Source organism: Prunus avium, chromosome 2 (genome assembly GCF_965620075.1).
Source record: "Prunus avium chromosome 2, drPruAviu1.hap1.1, whole genome shotgun sequence".
Lineage (NCBI taxonomy): Eukaryota > Viridiplantae > Streptophyta > Magnoliopsida > Rosales > Rosaceae > Prunus > Prunus avium.
In genome coordinates, this window is record NC_142285.1 from 40,888,707 (window position 1) to 40,912,024 (window position 23,318).

The 23,318-nt window shown below is 38.8% G+C and overlaps 5 protein-coding genes across 9 annotated transcripts; 3 read left to right on the forward strand and 2 right to left on the reverse strand.

Moving 5' to 3' along the window:
• The first annotated feature begins 139 nt into the window (after nucleotides 1–139).
• Nucleotides 140–2,866, forward strand: LOC110768967 (Rhodanese/Cell cycle control phosphatase superfamily protein). The gene is made up of 5 exons (XM_088249060.1): nucleotides 140–537; nucleotides 956–1,207; nucleotides 1,322–1,420; nucleotides 1,953–2,246; nucleotides 2,340–2,866. The coding sequence occupies exons 1-5, from the start codon at nucleotides 175–177 to the stop codon at nucleotides 2,703–2,705; spliced, it is 1,374 nt and encodes a 457-aa protein (XP_088105186.1). The 5' UTR covers nucleotides 140–174; the 3' UTR covers nucleotides 2,706–2,866.
• Nucleotides 2,867–5,092: 2,226 nt separating this feature from the next.
• TFIIS (transcript elongation factor IIS) lies at nucleotides 5,093–7,714 on the forward strand. The gene is made up of 2 exons (XM_021972816.2): nucleotides 5,093–5,836; nucleotides 6,522–7,714. The coding sequence occupies exons 1-2, from the start codon at nucleotides 5,681–5,683 to the stop codon at nucleotides 7,503–7,505; spliced, it is 1,140 nt and encodes a 379-aa protein (XP_021828508.1). The 5' UTR covers nucleotides 5,093–5,680; the 3' UTR covers nucleotides 7,506–7,714.
• Nucleotides 7,715–7,902: 188 nt separating this feature from the next.
• Nucleotides 7,903–8,930, reverse strand: LOC110768926 (uncharacterized). The gene has a single exon (XM_021972804.2). It carries the CDS (start codon nucleotides 8,459–8,461, stop codon nucleotides 7,988–7,990), a length of 474 nt encoding a protein of 157 aa, XP_021828496.1. The 5' UTR covers nucleotides 8,462–8,930; the 3' UTR covers nucleotides 7,903–7,987.
• A 210-nt stretch (nucleotides 8,931–9,140) lies between these two features.
• On the reverse strand, nucleotides 9,141–20,875 carry LOC110768925 (RING-finger, DEAD-like helicase, PHD and SNF2 domain-containing protein). 5 transcript variants are annotated; one of them, XM_021972800.2, is made up of 20 exons: nucleotides 20,727–20,875; nucleotides 19,356–20,209; nucleotides 19,050–19,256; nucleotides 18,805–18,866; nucleotides 17,719–18,190; nucleotides 16,793–16,993; nucleotides 16,073–16,328; nucleotides 15,485–15,725; nucleotides 15,198–15,367; nucleotides 14,584–15,126; nucleotides 14,151–14,317; nucleotides 13,012–13,228; nucleotides 12,729–12,920; nucleotides 12,080–12,196; nucleotides 11,588–11,830; nucleotides 11,309–11,513; nucleotides 10,669–10,886; nucleotides 10,077–10,228; nucleotides 9,711–9,975; nucleotides 9,141–9,618 (listed from the first exon to the last, which is right to left on the reverse strand). In XM_021972800.2, the coding sequence occupies exons 2-20, from the start codon at nucleotides 20,177–20,179 to the stop codon at nucleotides 9,334–9,336; spliced, it is 5,037 nt and encodes a 1,678-aa protein (XP_021828492.2). In that variant the 5' UTR covers nucleotides 20,180–20,209; nucleotides 20,727–20,875; the 3' UTR covers nucleotides 9,141–9,333. The 5 variants fall into 5 exon arrangements, with proteins under 5 accessions (XP_021828492.2, XP_021828493.2, XP_021828494.1 ...); XM_021972801.2 differs by lacking the exon at nucleotides 20,727–20,875 and adding an exon at nucleotides 20,507–20,706; XM_021972802.2 differs by lacking the exon at nucleotides 20,727–20,875 and having other exon boundaries at nucleotides 19,050–19,251; nucleotides 19,356–19,539.
• Nucleotides 20,876–21,131: 256 nt separating this feature from the next.
• On the forward strand, nucleotides 21,132–23,078 carry LOC110768941 (Nucleic acid-binding, OB-fold-like protein). Its single transcript, XM_021972818.2, has 4 exons — nucleotides 21,132–21,437; nucleotides 21,859–21,934; nucleotides 22,037–22,163; nucleotides 22,627–23,078. Exons 1-4 carry the CDS (start codon nucleotides 21,324–21,326, stop codon nucleotides 22,823–22,825), a joined length of 516 nt encoding a protein of 171 aa, XP_021828510.1. The 5' UTR covers nucleotides 21,132–21,323; the 3' UTR covers nucleotides 22,826–23,078.
• The last annotated feature ends 240 nt before the right edge of the window (nucleotides 23,079–23,318 follow it).

Sequence of the window (23,318 nt, forward strand, 5' to 3'; positions counted from 1 at the left end):
GACCTCAGACTATTTTGTCTTTTCCCGCTATAAATATACGACGCCATGATTGAATAAAGCCACGCAGCTAACGCAATCTCCACCAGCCACGTGGTCCCGCTCATATTATCACGGACATAATTGTAAATTCAGCCATCGAGTCCAGATACAGAAGCCTCCAGCAGTATTCTCTATATGCTAGGGTATAGAGCACCTCCATCACTGTCACTGAGGATGCTATCGTCACCTTCACTGCGCTCCATAAACCCTAACCCTAGATTGCACCACACCTCGTCAATTTCCGAACCGTCTAATCGCCATCCTCAACTATTCTTTAACCCCGTCAGGATTTCACTCTGTGATTCTCACGGCGTCCCTCAAAGCATGACGCTCTCTAGGTGCTTCTCTGGCCAAACCAGTCCCGTCCCCATTTCGAGCTCACCAGAATCGAATAACTCGGATTCTCAAATTCTCGTGGTGGTCTCCTTCTACAAGTTTGCTGATTTTCCTGACCATGCTCGTTTGCGGCAACCCTTGAAGCTGCTCTGCGAGGAACTGGTACACCTTCTTAATCTACATTTCTTTATTTCTTTACTTGTTTAGTTTGTTATTGGTTGAATTCCATGAATTTTCAAATTTATGTGGTGCTTTTCTGTAGTGGAAGTAATTTTAAGTCTGTAGGCATTGTTGGGTAACTTTGAGTGAGCTTAGCAAATTTCGAACTTAATTTGTTTTGGCTAATTAGCATATGTTAAAGTCCGGTTTGTGACATTCTGTTATCAATTTATTGTTGGAAATCTTAATTTGGCGCTTAGCAATTCTCAAAAGCCTGCATCATAATTGCATTTTCAATTTTTTATAGCTTAGAATATCCAGGACCTTTCATCACCATGTCTTTTAATTCGATTCTGTTTACTCTTTCTTCCAGAGCTTATGTACTGTCTAGTCCGTACCTCACCAAGCTGATCATGTCCAGCGTGTTTCAGGTGGTATCATACTTGCACCAGAAGGCATCAACGGCAGCATATGTGGGACCCGAGAATCAGTGGAGAAAGTTCTTGCGTTCATTCAAAGTGATGACCGCCTCAAGGGACTACGAAGAGTGGAATCACCTGTGAGCCCCGAGGAGGAAGCAATCCATCATGGACACACTAGCAGTTCTCCTCTGGCAGCAGGGGAAGATGCCCCCTTCAGATGGGATCATGTGAGGGTCAAGTTGAAGAAGGAGGTATGGGTTATTGAATATTACAAACTTTATTTTGAACTTGTGGGGTACATTTTGTTGTTCTCATTTGTGAGGTGGTTCTGACTATTAATTTTTTTCACGCGCATGTTTAAGCAGATTGTTAGTCTTGGAATGCCGGCTGTATCGCCAATTGAGAAGGTTGGAAAATATGTGAGTCCAAGGGATTGGAATGCATTGATTAGTGATCCAGATACAGTGAGTACTTTCTTCATTATATTGGTTTCTTCATATGCGGGTGACTGAGCTGTAATCAAATTTCTTTGATATGCAGAATGTATAATGGTCTTATTGCTTTTGAGTTCAGTATTTTGAGTATAGTCTATATAGACTTAGCAGTATATTGTCCAGCTTTACCAAGTACATTGGAAAAGTTGACCTTGATGACTTGGTTTTGATTCTAACAAAATCATGATTTTTAACACCTGGACATTGAACCCCAAGAATTTGCAGTATTTTTATAAAGTTTTGATAAATGCTGGAATATCATCATAGTTTGTAAGAAAAATTAGCATCAATGTCAAAATGCAACACTTCAAATGTACAAATTTTTACATGGCAGAATTGTCTACATTTTCACATGTAGTGTTTGTTTTATTATATTCACTTCGCATGAATGAATTGCTGCTGATGATATTATCATGTAGTATGTACTTTGTAGACATAAATGAATGCACTGAGATATGGGTTGACCTGCACCGTCTCAATTCTGACACACGCACTTATCCAGGTAGTTATTGATGTGCGCAATAATTATGAAACTAGAATAGGGAAGTTCAAGGGAGCAGTTGATCCACATACTAGAGCATTCCGGGAGTTCCCCTCTTGGGTAGAGGATGAGTTTCAACCTTCTGAACCTGAGAATGGGCATTCAGAAGTGGAAGTCTGTGGTGCAAATGGAAGCACCGAAAACCAGCTAGAGATCTCAAAACCAAAAACACCTCAGCGAGTTGCCATGTACTGTACCGGGGGCATTAGATGCGAGAAAGCTTCAAGTTTTCTCCTTAGCAAAGGTTTTGAAGAGGTGAATTTTGTGCTACAATTTTTGGCACGAACTGGTTTGTGAAGGTTAAAAACTGTGTTGCTGATTATTTGATTTTATATCCATCTTTCTCAGGTTTATCATCTAGAAGGTGGAATTCTGAAGTATCTTGAGGAAGTTCCAGAGACAGAGAGCCTGTGGGAGGGAGAGTGCTTTGTCTTTGACAAGAGGGTATCAGTTGAGCATGGGTTAGCACAGGGAACTCACAAGTTATGCTATGGTTGTAAGCAACCAGTCAGTGATCCTGATATGGAGTCTCCTCAGTGGGAATATGGAGTTTCTTGTCCGTACTGTTACTCGTCAAAATCTGATGAAGAGAAGGAGAGGGCAAGAGCTCGACAAAGGCAATTTGAGACATGGGGGGTAATCGGCGGCCCAGACAAGGGTCGTAAACCGGATAGTGTCAAGCAGAGCAGTACTCAACTCTCAAATTCAATTTAAATAGGGACTTAGGACAAAAAGAATGTTTTGAAAATATGAGTTATAGTTCTATATCTTCTTGACTGTTTTTGACTAGGGATACAATTTATGGAAATGTTGAATGATATAAGTCAGGCCTTGAGAACACTTTGTGTTTTGTTTCGGCTCAGGCTTAGCCTGCATTTTAAGTGTTGCAATGCAATTCTCCACATTTTGCTCTCTATTTTTCAGTTTGCTTAACGCCTTCAAACAGAAATTTACAAGGTCAAATTAATTCCTAAAAATTGGGAAAAAATAAGAACAAAAAGAAAATAAATAATTTTACCTGATAAAGGATATAAAGAAAATGTTATACGTTTAATACTATTTACTAGGCTAGCGATTAGCAGGGTCCCACGAAATGAGAATAATCCAACGGCAGATAAGCAACGATGAGAATAGTCGACGGCAGCAGATGAATGACTGTTACAGCGAACACAGAATTTATTATTTACACAAGAAACCCACCATTGATTTGACAGATTGTGCTGCGAACTGAGGAACAAAGATTCGAGCATTAATTGGGTGATTTTAGGGTTAGGGCTGAGAATTGAGGATTGAGGAGTGAGGAGTGAGGAGGACTCAAAAATCAGAGGGGAGTATGGCAGGTGAATTGAGTGCTTTTAGGTTCATGATGCCAAGGCATCGTCCCCATACCACTGATCTCCAAGCCGCTGCCGGGTGGGGTATCGCTGCCGTCACCGGTGCTCTTTGGCTCGTCCAGGTCAATCAATCCCTCCCTTTCATTTCTTCTTCTCCTTCGTTTGTCCATGGCCTCTATTAGATCGCGCCTAATAAGTTCTTCTCTTTTTGAATATAAATCATCATTCTTTGTGTGTAAATATAATCAAAGCATGTCAAAAGGCATTCTTTTTTCAGAGGATTTGCATGAAAACGAATTAATTCAACTATTGATTTGACAGTGTTTATGTGATTGTAAATTATTTTTGCTAGAATTTTTGGTTTATTGGTATAGGAAATGTCGATTCAATGGGATCAAGCTCTGAAGCATGTGTTTTCTGATTGAGTATTTTTCTTTTTGCTGAAACCTTGTGTGGATTTTCTGATAATTTTGGACAGATGAGAAATTGTTTTCCTCTTCAGACATATCTGGTAGGACAGTTAGAGACTTGTTTTCATTTGCTATGTATGAAAGGGCAACCTATAATTTTAGGAAGAAACAAAAATAATTAAAACCATCAGCACATAATTTCAGTCATCTAAAATTGATCCAGGTCCAGGGGGTCGCTGTTCTTGTTGCAGATGAAATGCAACTTGCTCAGCAGCTGTGCTTGGGCTATCAAAATTAGACTTTTGATATGTCAGCTTTCATTAGATGAAATCCATCTTAAAATTTGATGTGCAAGCATCCATTTAGATTGTTCTCCCTGCCTGCCAATTTTCTTTAAATTTCAACCAATATAGCTTCACGCTCGCACGCTCATGCTCACGTGCTTCATTGCCGGAGATCTTTGGAGGGATTTATGTGGATAATGTTTGAAGTTTTTGATATTAAAAACTCCTCTGACTGACTTAGAGATTACAGGAGTAGGTCATGATGGAGTGTTTATAATAAGCTCCGGTGATGTTTTGCACTTTCACAGAAACCATGTGTACATGAACATCATTGCAACTCTCTACCCTCTTAAATCATTAATTAAATCATATTTGTCTAATATTTTGTTATTCTATGAATTTTTGCAGCCATTTGATTGGCTGAAGAAGACCTTCTTGGAGAAGCCGGAGCCTGAAGACAAGTGAAAATGGAATTGAACATTCTGGTAAAACTCTGTTTGATGAGACTGATGACCATATGGAAAATGTTGTTTTGATGAGACTACAATGGATAGAGTTTATGCGAATAATAATCGTGTAGTTTCGTACTTAATTTAATTGTTAATTACATGCAAAGCCTTTCTTTGCACTAATTCCTGATTCTTGTTTATGCCATTCCTGCAATTTTACTTTCTGCTTTCTGTTTAAACATATGGAATTCTATAAGACGAACAAGCCCACAATATTAGCTATGAGCCCTTCTCCATAACAGGAAAGCTTTGTTGATTTGCTTCGGTTTCTTTCCCGCTACTTACATACGGACTATTGGGGGAGAGGGATTTTGGACACAAGACCTCGGGTGCAGAGATAACTTTAGTACCAAAATACCAATGTTTTTGTGTTTGGGTCATTGCCCTAGCTTGGAGACCAAGCCCATATACATCATAAGAAAGGCCATTTGTCCTCGCTCCCAAATTGAAAGCCCACCAACCCAGAAAGCAAAAGTAAAGTTCTTTTCTAATTTATTTAAATAGAAAAGTTATTAAAAATAAAAGAAATAAGGATAAAAGAAAAAGAAAAAGGGAAAAAGCTGCAAAGTACACAGTACACACCGAACTCAAATGTATGGATTCTATTATTCTAAATTATTTTCCAATATTAGCTAGGTAGGTAGGTAGGTAGACTAAAAGAGGAGGCGCGTAAGTTGACGCGCCAAACTCGACTATGAAAAGTGAAAAAAAGGGTACCAAAAACAGAACCAAACAACCAAACCGAACCCTAAATCTAAGAGACTGAGTCTTTGTGACCAGTAAAAAGGTCCTCTGTTATGCTATCTATCCTCAATCACACGTGTCCTCACATCAGCGGTCCGATCTTCGATCTCCGAGAGATTTAAATAGTGTTAACGTCTTTTTCGCGTCTCTCCTGAACAGAACAGGAAATTTTAGCGGCAGCAAAATAAAAGAGAGGACGGACTGTCACAGAGTCCCTCTCTCTCGTTTTTTCATTACAACGATCTCTCTCTCTCTCTCTCTCTATCTAGGTTTTCCAATTCTTCCTTTCAATTCGATTTAATTGCTGTTGGGTTTTTGTTTTTGGTTGAATAAGTGATCAAAGTATTGATCTTTGAGCTCAATTTTTACGGGATTGAAGAGAGAAAAAATAAGGGGGAATTGGGGAAGATGGAGACGGAACTGTTGGAGTTGTTCGAAGCGGTGAAGAAATCGGCGGACGCCGCCACGTCTTGTGACGGAGGAGCCGAGGAAAGCCAATGCCTTGATGCCTTGGAGCAGCTCAAGAATTTTCCCGTCACTTACCAACTCCTCATCTCAACCCAAGTATGTTTTTTTTTTAAAAAAAAAATAAAAATTAATTGATTAATTTCTTCCTCTGTTATCCTTGTTTTGGCTTTTATGGGTTTGCAGCATGTTTCAATTTCTAACTAATTGTGCTCTCTTTGGTTCATCAAAAGGCCTTTAATTATCGGAATCAAATTTGGATCTGAAAGTTTCGTTTTTTTTATTTTATATCATTTTAAAAAAAATTTATAGAAGAAACTTGGCTTACTGAAACAATTTGAACTGTATCATTCGGAATTTTATCTCCCATAAGAAACCAAGCTGCAATTTCCTGATTTAAAACATCACATTTGCTTCTAATTCCTTGGTTCAACTTCTTTCGTGACGATAATATGCAAATTTAACTCTTAGAGACTAGATGTTAGCAGCATAAATTGAAGTTCTCTATCAAGATGTCACGGCTTTTGCCTGCCCCAGACAATTTTCTGTTTGGATTTTAGGTCTTTGATCCAATTAGGGCCCAAAATCTATGCGTATTCGTATACACACATGGGGGCATAGGGGTTGTATGTTTAGTGGTTGATACTGCTGCAATGCCTAATGCTTTTGAGTTGTTGCATGGTTTAAAAATTCATGTTGAATTCACTGTACTGCAATTCGTATGATTTTCTTACCTGCGAAATGAGATTTGAGGTTTGGTCTGATCTTTGATTGCAATTTCCAGGTTGGAAAGCGTCTTCGACATCTCACAAAACATCCCAGAAAGAAAATCCAGACATTTTCTTCTGCCCTGATTGATACATGGAAAGGGATTGTTATTAAGGAAGCAAACAAAGATGCGAAAAACGGCAACTTGGAAAGAATAGACTCTCTAAAACGTGCGTCTCCAAGTGCGGAGAGTCCCAGGGCTGAGAAGGTTCAGAAGACATCTGCTGTGAAGGTAGAGAAGGTTTCAAAGGCGGAGCCTGTTGAGATTAAGAAGGTTGATCGAGGTGTTAAACCAAGCTCTGAGAAAGCTTATAGTTCTGAAACTGTCAAGACGGAGAGAAAGGTTCAAAATGCTAATGCTGTCAAGACAGAGAAAGCTGCTTCAGCAGAGAGTGTTAAGGTTGAAAAGATAGCCAAAGAAGTGAAGAAACCGGCACTGAACTCCTCTGCTCCCCCAAAGTTAACATCTATGATCAAGTCTAATGATACAGCACGGGACAGAGTAAGGGGAATGCTGCACGAGGCTTTGTCCAAGGTTTCTCAGGAGGCTGACGAAAGATTTGCAGATTATGTGAATGCATCTGATCCTATTAGAGTTGCTGTGACTGTGGAATCTGTGCTCTTTGAGCACTGGGGTGGTTCCACCGGTGCCCAGAAGGCAAAGTATCGATCTTTAATCTTCAACCTCAAGGACCAAAAGAACCCAGATTTCCGCAGAAAGGTTCTGCTCGGAGACATCGAGGCAGAGAGGCTGGTGGACATGTCAACGGCGGAAATGGCAAGCGATCAGAGGCAGGAGGAGAACAAAAAGCTTGAACAAAAAGCCTTGTTTGAGTGTGAGCGTGGAGGTCCGCCAAAAGCTACAACCGATCAATTCAAATGCGGTCGATGCGGGCACAGGAAGACCACCTATTACCAAATGCAGACCAGGAGTGCCGATGAACCTATGACAACATATGTAACATGTGTAAACTGCAACAACCGTTGGAAGTTCTGTTAGTGAGTCTTGTAGGAATTGTGGCCACATTTTAGTCAAGCAGTTTTACCGTGGTTGTGCTCGCTCTAGGCCAGTCAGACCATATGGGATCATTCCCATTTGAGTATTGTAGTATGTAGGATTTTTTAATAATGTTTTCTTCTTTTAGAGTTGTTAGGCCTAATTTGTTTGGAGAACTGCTTTTTATTAATTGAATTGACGCGTTTATTTCATTCCATTGGTAGTTCCTTCTTTTGGTGAAAATTCATATTGCTGTGTTAATGTGTATGTTATTTCTTTGGAGCTCCAAGAAACTTGCACAGAAATCACCTCAAGCTTAGAAAATTGGTAAGTTTTAGACAATGAATGTGCTTATTTTTACAACTTTGTGTGAACAATATTGCTTGAAATTGAAACATGCTGCAAGAAGAGACAACGTTTTTGATTCCTTAAACAACAATTTATGAATACAATCGTTGCATTGTAATGAAGATTGGACATGAATATCAAGACTGGTTACGTTCCTTGAGAGCCTGGAAAACTCTGGAACTCTTATAAAAGATCTGAGCCCTTCTGTTGTAGTCATTGGGTTCCTTGCCTTCATCTTCTCCCATGATGGCTTCACGTTCCAAACATTCCAACAGCTCCACCATTCCTCTGTCTCCACACTTCTCTCTCAGCCTCCCTACTCTCAGCCACTCCTCTACTTCGTCTTCTGGTCGAATCTCGGCCTCCAGCTCTCCTTCTATCTCGCTCACCGGCCCCGACGAACAACCGGTGTCTGCACATCGAACCACCACTGCTGATGATGATTTCTTGTGATCCACTCTTTGCTGCATTAAGCTTAACCCATGATTCTGCCATGGCCTAAGTCTCAATCCCCAAGAAGGGTTGAGAGTTGAAGGGTCTCTGGTTTTGCGTGTGGGGATAGAACAAGAGCAAAAGTCGTGTGTTTTTGTGTGACACAGAGAGACCTCCATTGTTACCCTAGTCTAGTTTGGATATTTGGTTTATGAGATTGGGGTGCTTGGACTTGGATATATAGAGGTCAGAGGGTGAGAGGTTGAAGTAGTTTCTGTTGCTCCACGTGTCCGTAGTGGACACGTGACAAAGAGGGGGAGGCACGTGTTACACAGTAGACATAGGATCGTTTGGGATTAGAGTTAGAGATGATTCTTACAGAGAGTTTGGTGGTGCTCTGTTTTCACCAAGAGGCACGCTTTTCAAAGGGTCATGGCCCACGTCAGAAGTTCCGAGTCCCTTTGCTTGTCAAAGATGAATTCAAATGGGTTTTATTCAAAGAAGGCCACGGCTTTGTGGCTGCCATTTGTTCTCCCATCCCCGAATTCAAATGCGTTACGTTCGAGAGCTTCACACTCATACAGAATCTTGGTTTGTTTGATTGCAAATCTCGTTCAACTTGTGAGGAGGAACAAATCATTCAAAGTACAAACAATTCAAAGTTTTGTATTTTCAAATGTGTCACAGTCCCATGAAGAATATGAAGGTGTTGTGGATAAACCCAATAATACTTGGGTCTTGAGTTGACAAATCAATTTGTGGCCGAAAAGGATTCTACTTTGGCTGAATAACCTGAAACCCACGAAACAGAGGTGCTTTTTACATAGAGAGAGAGAGAGAGAGAGAGAGAGAGAGAGCTAACAAATTTACAGAAATATTAACATCACACATCTAACAAATTTACAGCAATATTAATGAAAAAAATCCCATATATACATGAACAGAATAGTTTTGAATATAAAATTCTAAACAGAAAGATGGTTAGAACGCCTAACAAAATGCCTTTTTTTCTTCCTGCTTTTGATGAATGGAATAATTTGGTGAGAAACCCTCATGAAGAACATGCATGCTGCTCCTTCTGTCTCTTTTCAGCCGCTATAGCAGCAGCCACAGAAGGAGGCAAATGCCTTAGACTCTCAGTTTCCTTTTCATCGGAACCCTCAGCTGGCTTTTCATCAGCTTCTGGTACAGCGGGTGGTGCTGTTGCAAATAAGGATTCAATGTCTTTTAATGTCAAAAAAGGTTCATCTTGATTCTTTGTGTTCCCGTTAATGAAGGCAGTGGTGTTCTTGCTCCGATTGAGTTTATATATACTCTCTTCAACTGTGCCTTTAACCTAACACCACAAAAATAACATGAGAGATTACATACGTGTTTTGTTGCATGCAAAGTACCCTTATTTAAAGAATCAGAAAGAGAGACACATACTATGAAACGATGAGCTATGGTCCTATTTTTCTGTCCGATTCGGTGTACCCGGCTGATTGCTTGTGCTTCTACTGCTGGATTGAGAAGTGGCTCAACAAGAATAACATGCTTCGCTTCTAGAAGATTGAGGCCATTAGCTCCATGTTGAATTAAGAGCAGTAATACTTGAACAGATCTTTGTTCTGGTTCCTGGCCATGTATCTTGTGATTTCCTTTTGTGCTTCTCTTTTCTCCTTTGAATTCGCTAATGGAAACTTGTGATTTCCTGCACTTACAGAGCCAGATTATCAAGAAAAATTGAGACAATCAAGTCCAAGTTCATTCATGATTCAAGTCCCCAACAAGCTGTTTGACAGATCCTCTTACCTTCCTCCTTTCATCCGAATGTGGGTAATGCCATTAGCAGTGAAGGCATGCTCCAATACATTAAGGACATCATGCCAGCTTGAGAAAACAAGGACTTTAGCCTCTGGATCTGTAGTCTTTATCCAGAGGATTCTTCTCGTGACTGCTTCAATCTTCACAATATCCCCACAAATGAACATTAATCCAAACTTGCTGACCCAAATTATAGTAATAAAATGGCAAGGGAATTTCTTTTCTCCAGGGAAGAAAATGCTAGACATATATATATATTTTCGGGTCAGGAACTATGCTAGACTGAAAAATTAAGGACACATTAATAGCATCAAATTCCACATTCAAATGAGCAGGATGAACTATTAAAGTATTAATTTAAAGTCTGCTGCACATGATCACATGATGTGGTAACTGGTATCTGGTAACCACTCTAGCGATTGAAACTTGAATCCCCATGCAATACAATCAGTAAATCACGGTGCTTGAAAGAAAAGAGGTTGACGAATTGACGAAGCACATGAATAATAAAATTGCCTCAAATTTCATGCCATGAAAATTATTTATGCTATACAAGGCAGTGCTGTAGTAGGAGGAGTACCTTGGTTCCATATGAACCTTTAACTGTAATAGATGCTTCACCCTTTTCACGACTTTGGGTTGCATGAAGCATAGAAGAACTAGAAGATTCACTTTGTCCATCATCAGCATAAGCAATATTTCCAACATCAGTATGTTGTCGACATGTTGGGCATTTTACCCACTTATCTTGAACCTTCTTATCATTAAGTAATCTCCACTCCGTAATTGCAAATAAACCTAGCAGGAGAAGATGTGAACTTGAATTTTGATGATTTTTAAAATCGTTTTAGAGAACATAAAGCATTAATAGTCAAGAGACACTCCAATAAATAATAATAAAAGGACAAAACGCAATTAGCAGGATGTAGACATGGATACGTGATGATTGGCACTTATGAATCACATAAGGGTTCCGGAAAAAATACACTCACTCTACTGAATGACATTTTTATTCAACCAGAAACTGGTGTGACATTTTCAGATATACAGACTTGCATTCTTGGCCTTTTTAGGCCATACTTCATATTTGCATGTGAAGAGTCTTTTTGAAGTGATTCAGGTATATTGTCCCATTTATTGAGGCATGATCATATTGTGGAGATGATTGATCAAAGTAGAAACAAAAATCATATTGTGGAGAGGGTATGGTGAACACTCACATTTACAGCATGTAACATGCCCACATGGAAAAACCATCTTTCGAATGGTTAATGTTTCTTGACAAACTGGGCATGCTTCTTTATCACCAGTAAGTATGCATTCATCTTTCTGTTCTGTAGAAGTTGACATGGTGGCTGCCTCTTCAGCTACTGAGGAATGATTTGGACTTTCCAATGGCGTCTTCTGTTTAGCTTGTACCAGACCCTAGGAAAAATAAAATAGAGTTAGTACCTACAGAGGTAATTCATGAATGGTTAAAAATGGATTTGTGTTTGTACCTTTAAATAGCGAAGTTTCCCTTTTACGCAAGACAACAACTGCAAGGATGTGAACTTGTCGCTAGTGTATAGGACGTTAGCTGAAGGTAATTCATGTTCACTTAAAGCATCAAGAGATTTATCATTCTCATTTTCGGCCAGGCGCAATCTTGAGGTTGCCATATTAATTTCGTCATAAGCTTGTAGAATTTGGGCTTGGGCTATTGCCAACGATCTTGCATGGCCATACTCCTTGCGCATGCCCTTAACCAGGTAATAAAGAAAAAGGATCAGTTTTATCAAAGCTTGCTTGCAATACTATTAGCTGAAGGCTCTTAAAATGATCTAAAGGGATAATTAGCATTCCGAAGAAGAAAATATAATCTAGTATGAGTAGGCTCTCTTCCTTCCATCAACTATGGAGAGTGCTTAGTTACAGACTTGCAGTCAAATAGTTGAGAACTAGCAGTTAAATAGTTGTGAGCTGAAAGAATACTATAAATCAGGACATACCTCAAGAATCTGTAGGTGCTTGGTGGCTTCGGATATACCTTCCCTCCCTATTTGGGCCTTGCAATGGCTTTTAATAACTCCAAGAACGACCTCTAATTCAGATGGAGATTTTGAAACCTATCAAACCAAAACAAAGTATATACATATCATCTGATGCTTAAAAAAAATCAAGCAAATTCCCAAAGTATATCCATCAAACCAAAACAAAGATACTGAAGGTTTTTGCACTTTGGAGCAAATAGTATAATACACAATTGTCAGTGGTCCTGGAAAGTGATTAAAAAATAATGTCCATAACCTAAGTTAATCTTACATGGATTGGATATGACAAATTCAAGTTAACCAGGCATCTTCATTATGTGAAAAATTAAATTAGGACATTATTTTATAGATCACAAGCAGAAGCAGAGGTAGGAACAAATATGCCTTTAAAAGTTTTTAGATGATAAGGGAATTTAAGAGTTGCACTATATTATGAGTAAAGCCCACAAATAATACTTTTTGAGCTAGTCAAAATAGAGACTGAAGTAAAACCAAAGGAAGAAATTTCAGTCCAACCAGTATCATTTCAACTATAAACAAAAAACGGATGCATTTTAGCACCCTTTAAGAATGAACAAAAGTAGTAGAGTGAGATAAAATAACTGACCACAACTTTTCCAACATCTCTCTTCTTCGATTCTTTATAACTGGGTGACGTTAAATCTTTATTTGGCTGCGACAGATTCTGATAAAAACGATTAAGTGCAGAGTTCTTCTTCTGCAAATCCACAGCCTCTTCAGCTGATGTAGCCATCCCCCCGCATACTTTTTCACTACGAAAGAGCCTTGCTTCATAACCCTGGTAAAGAAATCAGAAATCGTAAAGACTGTCCAACATATTTAAATCATACTAGAAATCAACAAGGACATGAAAAGACAAGAGTAACAACCTGAAACAACTCATCTAATTCACAGAGAACACACAGGGGACCATCATCATAAGCCTTGCAATTTCGACAGTATCTCACGCTTTGAATATCCTCCTCCTTTGGCTTCTCCATCGTCTGATCAATTTCTAAGAGTCGATCAAGTAACAGCTTCCTAGATGCTTCTAATTGGTCCAAACCAGTCTGTATATGATACTTCAGTCCACTTATACTTTGGAAACTATATGAAAGGGACAAAAAGTTAACCAGCATCCACACAACATAGACAACATAGATTATGTTTGCTAGAAGGTCTTAATCTTTCTTCAACAAGAAATGCCAATTAGATGAGCTCCTGAATAAATGACAATATGCATCTTACTAATTAAGAGTTCAATGGAATTCTAATGTTCAGCTAGTGCCGAATATAGTTATGTACTAGTGTAAAAAGGATGCATACATGATGCATCACTGTAGCATCAAAAATTGGCTAGCCATTGACAGCCTTAAACATGGCAATCAAAATTCTAACATCATATTCAAACCATAAGCACTTCTAATACAGAACTTCTGCCTCCAGTAAGTTATGGCTTTAATCAAAAATTTGGCAACCCACATTTGGATCAGGGAAACATAAATTTCTTCAATACATTCAGAAAAATTCTGTGATTCTACCTTTACACTAATATATTAGATGGTGGTCGCACAGTGTTTCTGTGAAACCAATCACTGTAATATATTTGTTTTGTTATCATTCAGTCGATGGTCAGACCCGGATCGCGTAAGAAATGATGCTAACAAGGTGACTGTGCACTACATAGAGATACAATCCAACACTATCATTACGGGATATGACATTTCAGTGGATATTTGAGTCATATAACGACTAAACTACCATATATGTGATTATCTACATGAACTTATAACAAAAGTCAGATTGTTATGTCCATGTGACTTTATAGTCTTTCCCTCAAAGTATATGCAGGAGTTCATCAGAACTAATTTAGAATAAGGCAACATGAGTAGTTGTTCGTAGTTTTCTTGAGATGCAAAATATATCTTAATCAGCAACTACAAGCTACTACTAAAGAAATGAAAAATGCAAAAGGTAAAATTTATGCCATGCAGTAGAAGTGATATGGGGAACCCATATGATTACTGACCGGGACGCAATCCTCGATGACTTCGAATTGTTTAGAGTTCCTATGAGGGCCTCTTCAATCTTTCTGGTCAACTCACTAGAGCAGCCTTTGCTCTTTTCAGAATGAAGAAGGGCTTCCAACCACCAAAATGCACTTAGATCTTTTCTTTCACTAATTGCATTATAAACCTTCAAAAAGAGTTTATCCAAATGTTAAAACATACAAAGAAAATATAGCAATGATAGAAAAATAAAAAATACAGGGAAAAAGATTCATAAAATTATTTAGCCTGCTTAAATCTGCTCAAACCTGTCAAAAAGAAAGACGGGAAACCTAGACTAACATTGATTATTTAGCATAGCATGTCCTCGATTGTAAGATACAGTGTGTTCTTTTCTAGAATTTATATATAGAGTATCCTAAAGAGCTACACAAAAGCAGGGAGGAAATATACCAGTGTGTAAGACTTCTTAAACTCTTGTTGAGCCGTGGATAGCTTTGAGCTGAACGCAGACAAGTACTTCTGTTTAATATTGTCACAGGCTGTTCTCAAAGATACATCACTGAACGCAGACAAGTACTTTTGTTCATTATCTGATAATTCAGATGTGCCTTCAAGTAAGTTACCAGCACCAATGGCAAAGTTGTCTTTCCCACTCAGTTTTCGCCTCTTCACTACATGTTGATCGCACTTTTCAGTGCCATGTATCTTGGAGGCCATTTCTGTAGAGCTACCCGGAAACTGTTCCTTTGAGGGGCAACAGTTTGTTGCCAATGGAAGTATTTCAGCAAGATTATGATAAATGTGAATATTCAACAACGGGTCCAGGCGGAAATCCTCAGAGTGCTCTTCAGCTAAAGCCAATGCTTCCTTGTACAGTGATAGAGCTTGAGGGAAATTTTGCTCAATTACAGCTATCCCAGCAAGCCCATTGAGAGCAACAACTAATCCCCTGAGCGCTTCCTCTCCTTCCATCTTTGTTTTACCTACAAGAACCTACAGAACAAGATCCCTTAAAACAAAAAGAACCACTCACAAAAAGTTTTAAAAATGTAACAGATACGCACCATTAATATTTCCTCCATAGTCATGGGGTACTGTTGTAGAGAGCGAAGCCCAGAGCTCCCTACTTGAGGGTGGCAGCAGGCCTGGCGAAGCTTCAAGAGTGTGTTCAGCAGCTTTCCTGCCTCTGCATGCGTGAGGAAAGGATCTGATGAATCATTAGATGCTGAACAGCCTGGGAACAGCAAGCATGAAAAAATTGTCAGACCTAAAAATTGTGTCCCCACTTCTGAATTTTTATTACGCTTATAGAATGACTCTTAAATGAAGTTGTAAAACAACCATTAACAACCTCTGACTTTTCTTTTCAGAATATCATCTTTCAAACTTTCAATGACTTCTCGGGCATAAGTAACACAAGTTTCATGTTGCCTTTGGTAAAAGTGCTCTTCTGTTGGGGATAAAGTGAGCCAAGAAAGGCACTCCTCCTGAGGAGGAAGCTGCAACTCATCTGCGACATGCGCTTTTGAAGATCGCCACATGATTTTCTTGAAGAATTTATGTGTAAATTCCATAGCCCCTGCATCTCTCCTCTGAAAAGGTAAGAAAAATAATTAAGAAAGTTGTCTGATACACAAACTTCAAACTCAACGAGGACTCACAAAAATTTATGGGAGAAAGCCAGAAGGATATCTTTGGAAAAATCATGAGAAAACACTAACCCTAAATGTGGAAAAGGTAATATAAGGATGTACTTGTGATAAATGGGCGCATTTTTTTTGGATTGAGGTGTCAACTTTGCTAAAATACACTTAAGGTATAGATTTTATCTTAATGGTTCCAGTTATCTGGCATCTTTAAACTTTTGCCATGGAAAAGCGGCCTCCAGTTTTAGAAAGCATTTGGAGTTGAAACATCAAAGGATGCACCGAATTCATACCTCATATGGATCTCGTATAACTTCGACCCACCACCTAGAAGCATTGAAAGGGCATGCTTTAAGAAATCGTAGAAGTCCATATAAGTCATCAAGCTTGCGTTGTATAGGAGTCCCTGTAATGCACCAACGGTGCTTAGCGTACAACCGCATAGCCATTTCTGTGGCAGCACCAGCATTACTCTCCACCATTTGAGCCTCATCCAAACAAATTCTCCACCAGAATATTCTGGTCAGAACAGTTGGAACAACAGGGTATCTAAAACAAAATGGCTGGTCATCATCTTGAAAATTCAGGTCCAAGAGAATTCGCATCTAAATCAACCCAACGATGTTCTAAGGCAAAGAATTGAAGGATGTAAAACCTAATAAAAAGGAGAAAGAAACCAAGAAAACAAAGCAAATTCTTAACAGCTTGAACATAGCTCTTTTACAATACCATTATGGCATTCATGTACATTTGCTTAAAGAAATCATGGTGAGGGAGCAGCAATTAATAGAAGATGTGTCTGAAAACTCAAGAAATTATTTCTAAACCGATAATAAAGCATTCCAAACAACTCATCCTAACGTAAGGGGCAAGATCTATGTTATGCAACATCCTTACAAGTAATCAGGCAAAATATTATCCAATTCAATGAAGAATCAGTTCAAATTGTGTAGGCAATTTTCAGCAAAGAAAAAAGAAAAAAAAAAAAAGAATGTCACAAGTTTTGAAGGAACCTCTTTTGGAATCTCATGAGGCGTCGATCACCTTCATGCCTATCAGAGTCGTGTGACAGGTCCTCTTTAAGCACATCATATGTTGTTAATACAATGTCAGCACTGATGAGTTCACTAATATTAATTACAGATGTGTTTGAAAAAGAAGTCCCCCTCACACCTTCATAGATACAAGTTTTTAAGGAACCTGAACGGGTATGACTGGTACAATTAGAGAAGTCAGTAGGTATCACATCCATCATCTGGAGATAAATAATTCAGAAACAACATCTCAAGACGATCTTAAGCAATAAATACAATCAAAATTGAATTGATTTACCAAAAATGAATTGTCTAAGTAGTTTTGAAACCTTCACTCAATAGAACTATGAGCAATTCATCCATATACAGAACATGTAAACTAAGCACAGATGAATGCCAGTAGGTACCACCTACGTGCATGCACATGAATATTGACTGCATGTAAGTGTCTTACAAGCAGTTAAAACTAACTATATGTGACTGTAGCAGCCAATAAAGTACTAAAAGTTTAAGAAGGCAAAATTAAATAGTAAACGTCGCAATCTTTGGCAGATGACAATGAATCCCTAGATAAGGCTAATAATTTGCTAATCTTTTCTACTTAACTCTGGTACAAAGATGATAATTATCTTGCTAAAGCTACTGGAGTCCAAAGATATCTTACCACATGCTTAGGTTAGCCCACATGGCAGTACATCCCTTAATGAATGCAATCATTGTTATATCTTAATGAATCCAAAGAAATTGAAGGATAACTTACCAAGTTTTTATACAGTTTAACAGCCTTATTCTTTTGGGATAAATTACAGTTTAGTGAAACCAACTTTACAGAAAAGTAGACTTTAATCCACTCTTTAAGAGTACTGAGATTTGCAAATGCAAGATAGTTAAAAAATAAAATATACCGCATAATTTCAGCATGCCATTGGGGCAATATAGGAGCCGGACAAATTATAAGAGTGGCACCAGTAGCAATAGGAGAGTTAGTAGCATGTATCAGCTCTGAGCATAGCTGGCAAATATATTTCCCATCTCTCACAACTATTGTAGTTGTATTCTTCTTTCTTATGTACTTATTAAGCACTGAACTCTTTCCACATTCTTTTCCATTAGAGGCCTCTGAATAACCCACACAGTCTGCATGTTGCCATGCATCACATACGTCACACTGTACCCATAATCCTTTGTATGACCTATTTTCACTCACAGCTCCACATATACATTCAACTCGCTCTCTTTTTAATCTTTTAATATTGACTTTCAGATCCTCGGTAGCTTGAGATTCAGAATCAGCAAACATGTTGTCTTCATCTGCCGACTTCCGATGAGCAAATATGCAAGCAAGAAGCTCAACAGTTTTCCCCATGCCCATCTCATCTGTGATAGTCATAAAAGACAAATTTCAGACAAAGCAATTAGTGCAAGACCAGTCTTTCCTTCAGAATGAGAAATATAATCCTGAAGAAAGATAAAACATTAGTAAGCATATTTCTTCCATTACCATCATTCCCTCAATGAGCCACACCCATTAATTTTTTGAAAAAGCAAAGGGACTAGTTGATAGAGAACTTCCCTAAATATGTAGTGGAAGAAATTTTAGGAACTGGTAGATGGAAAAATTCCATTAATTTGTGATATATGTTTCATGCCTAGGTTTTTGTTCAGGCAGGGCTATATGATTAAACTATTTCAGAAACCTAGGCAGTCGCATGAAACCGGCTCCCTTGATAAATTGATTGGACTATAAAAGTGACAGATTCTGATTGTTTGATAAGGCATTACTCTTAACATTTACATGCTACCAGTAAGTACCACAGATCATCATGTTATTATAATTAATTTTAATATTTAACAGTAATAAAGCTAATGGTACATAAAGATCAGGTTTCAGACCACACTGAAATTCAATATCTGAAAAATCTAACAAATTTCAGACTGTCTCCAAGAAAACATATGGATACATGCAAGAGAACGTAGAGCAGTGGGATTACCTGCAAGAATACCACCAAAGACGTAAGCTGACAAATTCTGTGGATGCAACGAAACACTTCCACTGAAATACATTTTCAAATTTGCAGTAAGCATTAGATAAGGACAAGGAGAGAGAGAGAGAGAGAGAGAGAGAGAGAGAGAGAGAGAGAGAGAGAGAGAGAGAGAGAGAGAGAGAGAGAGTGAGTATGCCAGAATGAAAGAACTCGCTTCAAAGGTAAACCAACATGTGTAAGAAATTCAGTACCTGAATGGGTTATAGAAAATTTTTGAACTTGTGTCAAGAAATTCCAAGGGCAAACATAAAGGTGATATGAACTGACTTTTCTCCTCTTCGGCCAGACTTTCTGCATCTCCTTTCTCTCTCTGTACCATCCAGTAAGCTGCACGGCGCTGATATGGCTTCAATTCAGGAAGCAAATCCGGCATGTCATCTTGAAGCATTGCATCTGCTCTGTACACAAGATGCAATGGAGATTAAACTCAAAGATAAATAGACAGAAAATTTTAAAGTTGGAAATAGACTATGACATTGAAGAGTGGTGATACTCACTTTGATGGTTTAATGGCTTCATAGAACCCAGCAACATCAAACCTTGCATGTTTACTAGGTCCTGAATTAGCCTCTCCAGTCTGAGTATGCAAATCAGCTTCCATTTCTGTTGATTTACTGACTCCGTACCTAGCCTCTGAAGTCATTACTTCAGGATGAAGCCAAGCCATGACATTCAACATACTCTTTTTCCAGAGTTGCCTAGTATTAGTGTCCAGCAGTGACTCACAAGCATCAAATGCACTCTTAAGTATCTCCACCCTAACCCTGATGGTTGACATATCATCCGCAAACCCAACCCTCCGAGCTGGCCTCAGTGTCATAAACTTCAAACTTGCCAAGTGAACAAGCCCAGAGATACCTTCATCCGGTCCATCAAAACTCCCTGATAAAATCACAGATAACCTTTCCATATTCTCTGTTGGACGTTTTTTAATGAATTCCAAAGATATATCAGCAGAGGATAACACAGGCCAATGACCACCACACTTTATACGAATGATATGCTCATTCATGTTGCACACTCGAAACCTTAAGGAGTAACTATCCTGATTAAAATCCTCACCAAATCCGTCACCAGAAAACTCTTCTCCCCAAGTCAAATCTGTTAAAACAACTTCAGCAATATCAAGGTGCTCATCCGAAACCCAACAAGACCGAACAACTTCCACAAAATATGGTTTCTCAACTTTATCCAGCTCATTCTTTCGTGATTCCTCGGTTGAAAGCTTATCTTCAGCAACTTCTGCCTGATCAGCATTACAGTGACTCTTTAATATTACCCCACCGGATCGGTTCGGCCGGCTTTGCTTCCTTCTACCCATCACTCTAAGCAAAAAAACCTAATTGACACACTGTGAATTCAAAAGCACCCACTATAGTCATGTACCCCAAAAATGCAAATTAATGAGTAGCTTCAGGTTTAAGATGGTAATAGAAGCACGCATAGATTTACATTCACAATTGTAATTTTTAACTCTAAACACCAAAAAAATAAAAAAGTAACAAGATATTTGCTTTCCTTATCATTCACTTGTAATCATAATTTTGGCTCAAATGGTTTCCCAGAAAGAAACTGAAAAGAAAGAAGAAACATAACTTCACAAACAAAAAAGAAGGTTTCTTTCGTGGGAATAATAAGAAGCACTTACAGGTAACTGGGAAAGTCACAGAATTGTCATACAAGAGAATGAAATTTAAAACTTGATAATCAGAAGATGTGCACTGGACTGGAGCAAAGCAATGTGAGGGACTATGATATAATAAGGATACAATTAAGTAAAAGTAGAAAAACAAAAGGCAACAACGTACAAATTCAAATGAAACATGGAAAATACTCGAAACAAATAAAGAGATTTTAAGGATTTGAACCTTAAAATGGCTCTGTTTGTGTGAGCTGCTGAGAATCAAGAGCCGGGCCGGGCACGGTCTCTCTCCTCCCGGGTCTGAACTCACGCGCGAGTTGCGAGTTGCGAGTCGCGAGTCGCCAAGGCGCAAATTTGTATTAGACTTTTCCTGTGCTTGTTGTGACAAGAGCTTGGCTAACGTCACAGTCACAGGTCAACGACATCTTCAGTAAATTTCTTCAGTTTCTAGCATTTTTATTGGCCCGTTATTTTACCTTGAGTTACAGCCAGTTGTCAAATTCAGTTATTCTAGCGCGGTAAATATGAGTTAAATTCTCCTGTGCCCATTTTTAATGTGTCCTCCCAGTCCCCTCCTTGTCCTTCTGACACCTGTCCCCTCACTTAATTGTTTTATTAAAAGCAGGTTTCCTTGTTCATCTTCTTCTCTGCAACCTCTCCACCACAACCACCTCAGCGGCGGCAATCCCCCCAAGCCTCCTTTCCTCTCTTCCAATCCAAATTTTCTTCTTATTTTCTTCAGCCTTGGAGGCTTTAACCCGTCAAATATAGGTTTTGGAACGACGGCGTTTGAGAAACATTCCCAAAAACAATTTCAATCTCGATGAAAGGGGGAAGGAAGAATCTGAAGAGGGCAGTGGAGGAAGAGAGCTTGACCCTCAAAGATGGTCACTCTATAATGCAAGTGCTTTCTCTCCGTGGTTCCAATCTCATTGAGGTGCTCTTCTGTTCACTCAACTCAATCAGCTAAACCTATTTATTTATTTATTTAATTTTATTTCCAATAGAGAAAAACCCTTCTAAAACCCTGTTCAAATTCAATATCTTTCTTCAATAAATGACTTGGTTGTAGTAAAGTTCCAGTCTTTAACCCTCGAAGCTATATTTGTTTGAAATCCAGCTTCTGCTTTGTAGTAAACTACCAGTGTTTATGAAAAAGCACCAGTGGGTGGCTATAAGCTTATTGGGTTGGCTCGGCTCGTTCACCTATGCCCTAGGACTTCACTCAAAATCATAAAGGGATGTGGTTGGGTTGGGATAATTCTTAGATTGAAGTTGTGGTAGTAAGGAAAATTATTTAAATTTGTACTGCACAATGTGCTTATTGCTTACCTTTGATTCTGCTCTACTTATTGAAGATCATGGATGGACAAGGAGAGAAATCTTTGGCACTGTTTCCAGCTAAATTTCAAAAGAGCATGTGGATAAAACGAGGTCTGTTGTTGACTGTTCCCTGTAAAGTCAACCAATTTCAAGAAATTCTAGTAAATGTACCCAAAAGTAAAGACATTGTTTTTGCGTTCATTTTGTATGCAGGGAGTTTTGTTGTTGTTGATGCAAGTGGAAAGGAGAAGGTTCTTGAATCTGGCAGCAAGGTGGGATGCATTGTTTCGCAGGTTCTATTTTACGAGCAAGTTCGTGTGCTTAAGAAATCACCAGAGTGGTGTGTATTCTCCTCCCATCTTAAAATGATGTGCCACTATCTCACTATATGCGGCCGCTCTCTGAAACGCCGCTTGCATAAGCATGTGATGTTCCTTTGTGTTTTGGTTACCAGACTTTGAAAACTCCCTCAATTTTCACCCTGGCTTCCGTCATATGTGTGAAGGTCTACTGTTGCAGCATTATGTTACAACTTAATAAAGTTGAAACTGTCAAAATTGTTTTTTTTAATAGCCATCCAACAAGCCTCCACCGTAGTATCCATGCCTAGCACATAATCCTACTGAAGGATGGAAAAAGGTAGCTCATGGAAGTGTAGTGTAAAATCCTGCAGCCTTGTGGCACATTTTCTCTAATGTGTTAAGTGTTTGCTAAGAGACGGGCACTTGCATGCATCTCCTCCACCTCATCTTCTTTTGATTCTCCATGTTTGTCTTTTGTTTTTTGCGGGTCTTTTTATGCAGGCCAGAAATCTTCAAATCCACAGTTTCAGATGGATGCAATGCAAGTCTGCAGGGAGACACCTCCCAACAAGAAGAGAATGAGCTTGACTCAAGTGATGATGATGGACTTCCTCCACTAGAAGCCAACACGAACAGGATGAAACCAGTTGATTGGAAATCGGACACAGAATCGAATTCTGGTACAGATACAGATTCATAATTCAGAATCAGACTTAGGTTCAGCAACTGGTTCTTGGATAGTTATGCAGAAGATGTATGCTGAAAAAGATCAAATGAAGTGAGGATAACAATGTCAAACTAGTGTCCGGAATTTTTGGACAGAATTTTTGTTGGATTGACCCTATATGTAATCATGTACTGAAATACAAACACGCTATTACTAGCGCAGGAACATTAACCAATCCATTTATTTGTAATGTTTAAACGTATATGCAGAGCCTTCTACATGGAAAGATTTGTCATTCGAAGTCTAGAAGTGCAGTTTATTTATTTTTATATCGTGAATTCAAAGACCGCACAGAGCCAATTCTCTTCTTTGGCCGGACATTTTATGCAGAAGATGTTTAAAAGTTGAAGTTGGTGGTTTGACAAAAAATAGAAATTGAAGTTTTGCAAAGAAATCTTTCAGCAGCAGAAAAACTTATATGAAAGGGGGCAATCCAAGTGAAAAAGTTATCACGCAGGTAATTCCA

Excerpts from the sequence above, each read along its gene's own strand:
- LOC110768926 (XM_021972804.2), bottom strand. The coding sequence starts at position 8,461 with ATGGAGGTCTCTCTGTGTCACACAAAAACACACGACTTTTGCTCTTGT.
- LOC110768967 (XM_088249060.1), top strand. The coding sequence starts at position 175 with ATGCTAGGGTATAGAGCACCTCCATCACTGTCACTGAGGATGCTATCG. Across the intron at positions 1,208-1,321 it reads GGGTCAAGTTGAAGAAGGAG|ATTGTTAGTCTTGGAATGCC; the intron begins GTATGGGTTATT and ends ATGTTTAAGCAG. Across the intron at positions 1,421-1,952 it reads TGATTAGTGATCCAGATACA|GTAGTTATTGATGTGCGCAA; the intron begins GTGAGTACTTTC and ends GCACTTATCCAG.
- LOC110768941 (XM_021972818.2), top strand. The coding sequence starts at position 21,324 with ATGAAAGGGGGAAGGAAGAATCTGAAGAGGGCAGTGGAGGAAGAGAGC. Across the intron at positions 21,438-21,858 it reads GTGGTTCCAATCTCATTGAG|ATCATGGATGGACAAGGAGA; the intron begins GTGCTCTTCTGT and ends TACTTATTGAAG. Across the intron at positions 22,164-22,626 it reads CTTAAGAAATCACCAGAGTG|GCCAGAAATCTTCAAATCCA; the intron begins GTGTGTATTCTC and ends CTTTTTATGCAG.
- TFIIS (XM_021972816.2), top strand. The coding sequence starts at position 5,681 with ATGGAGACGGAACTGTTGGAGTTGTTCGAAGCGGTGAAGAAATCGGCG. Across the intron at positions 5,837-6,521 it reads AACTCCTCATCTCAACCCAA|GTTGGAAAGCGTCTTCGACA; the intron begins GTATGTTTTTTT and ends TGCAATTTCCAG.
- LOC110768925 (XM_021972800.2), bottom strand. The coding sequence starts at position 20,179 with ATGGGTAGAAGGAAGCAAAGCCGGCCGAACCGATCCGGTGGGGTAATA. Across the intron at positions 16,329-16,792 it reads CTCATGAGATTCCAAAAGAG|ATACCCTGTTGTTCCAACTG; the intron begins GTTCCTTCAAAA and ends ATTTTGTTTTAG. Across the intron at positions 12,197-12,728 it reads GAGATGTTGGAAAAGTTGTG|GTTTCAAAATCTCCATCTGA; the intron begins GTCAGTTATTTT and ends TTGGTTTGATAG.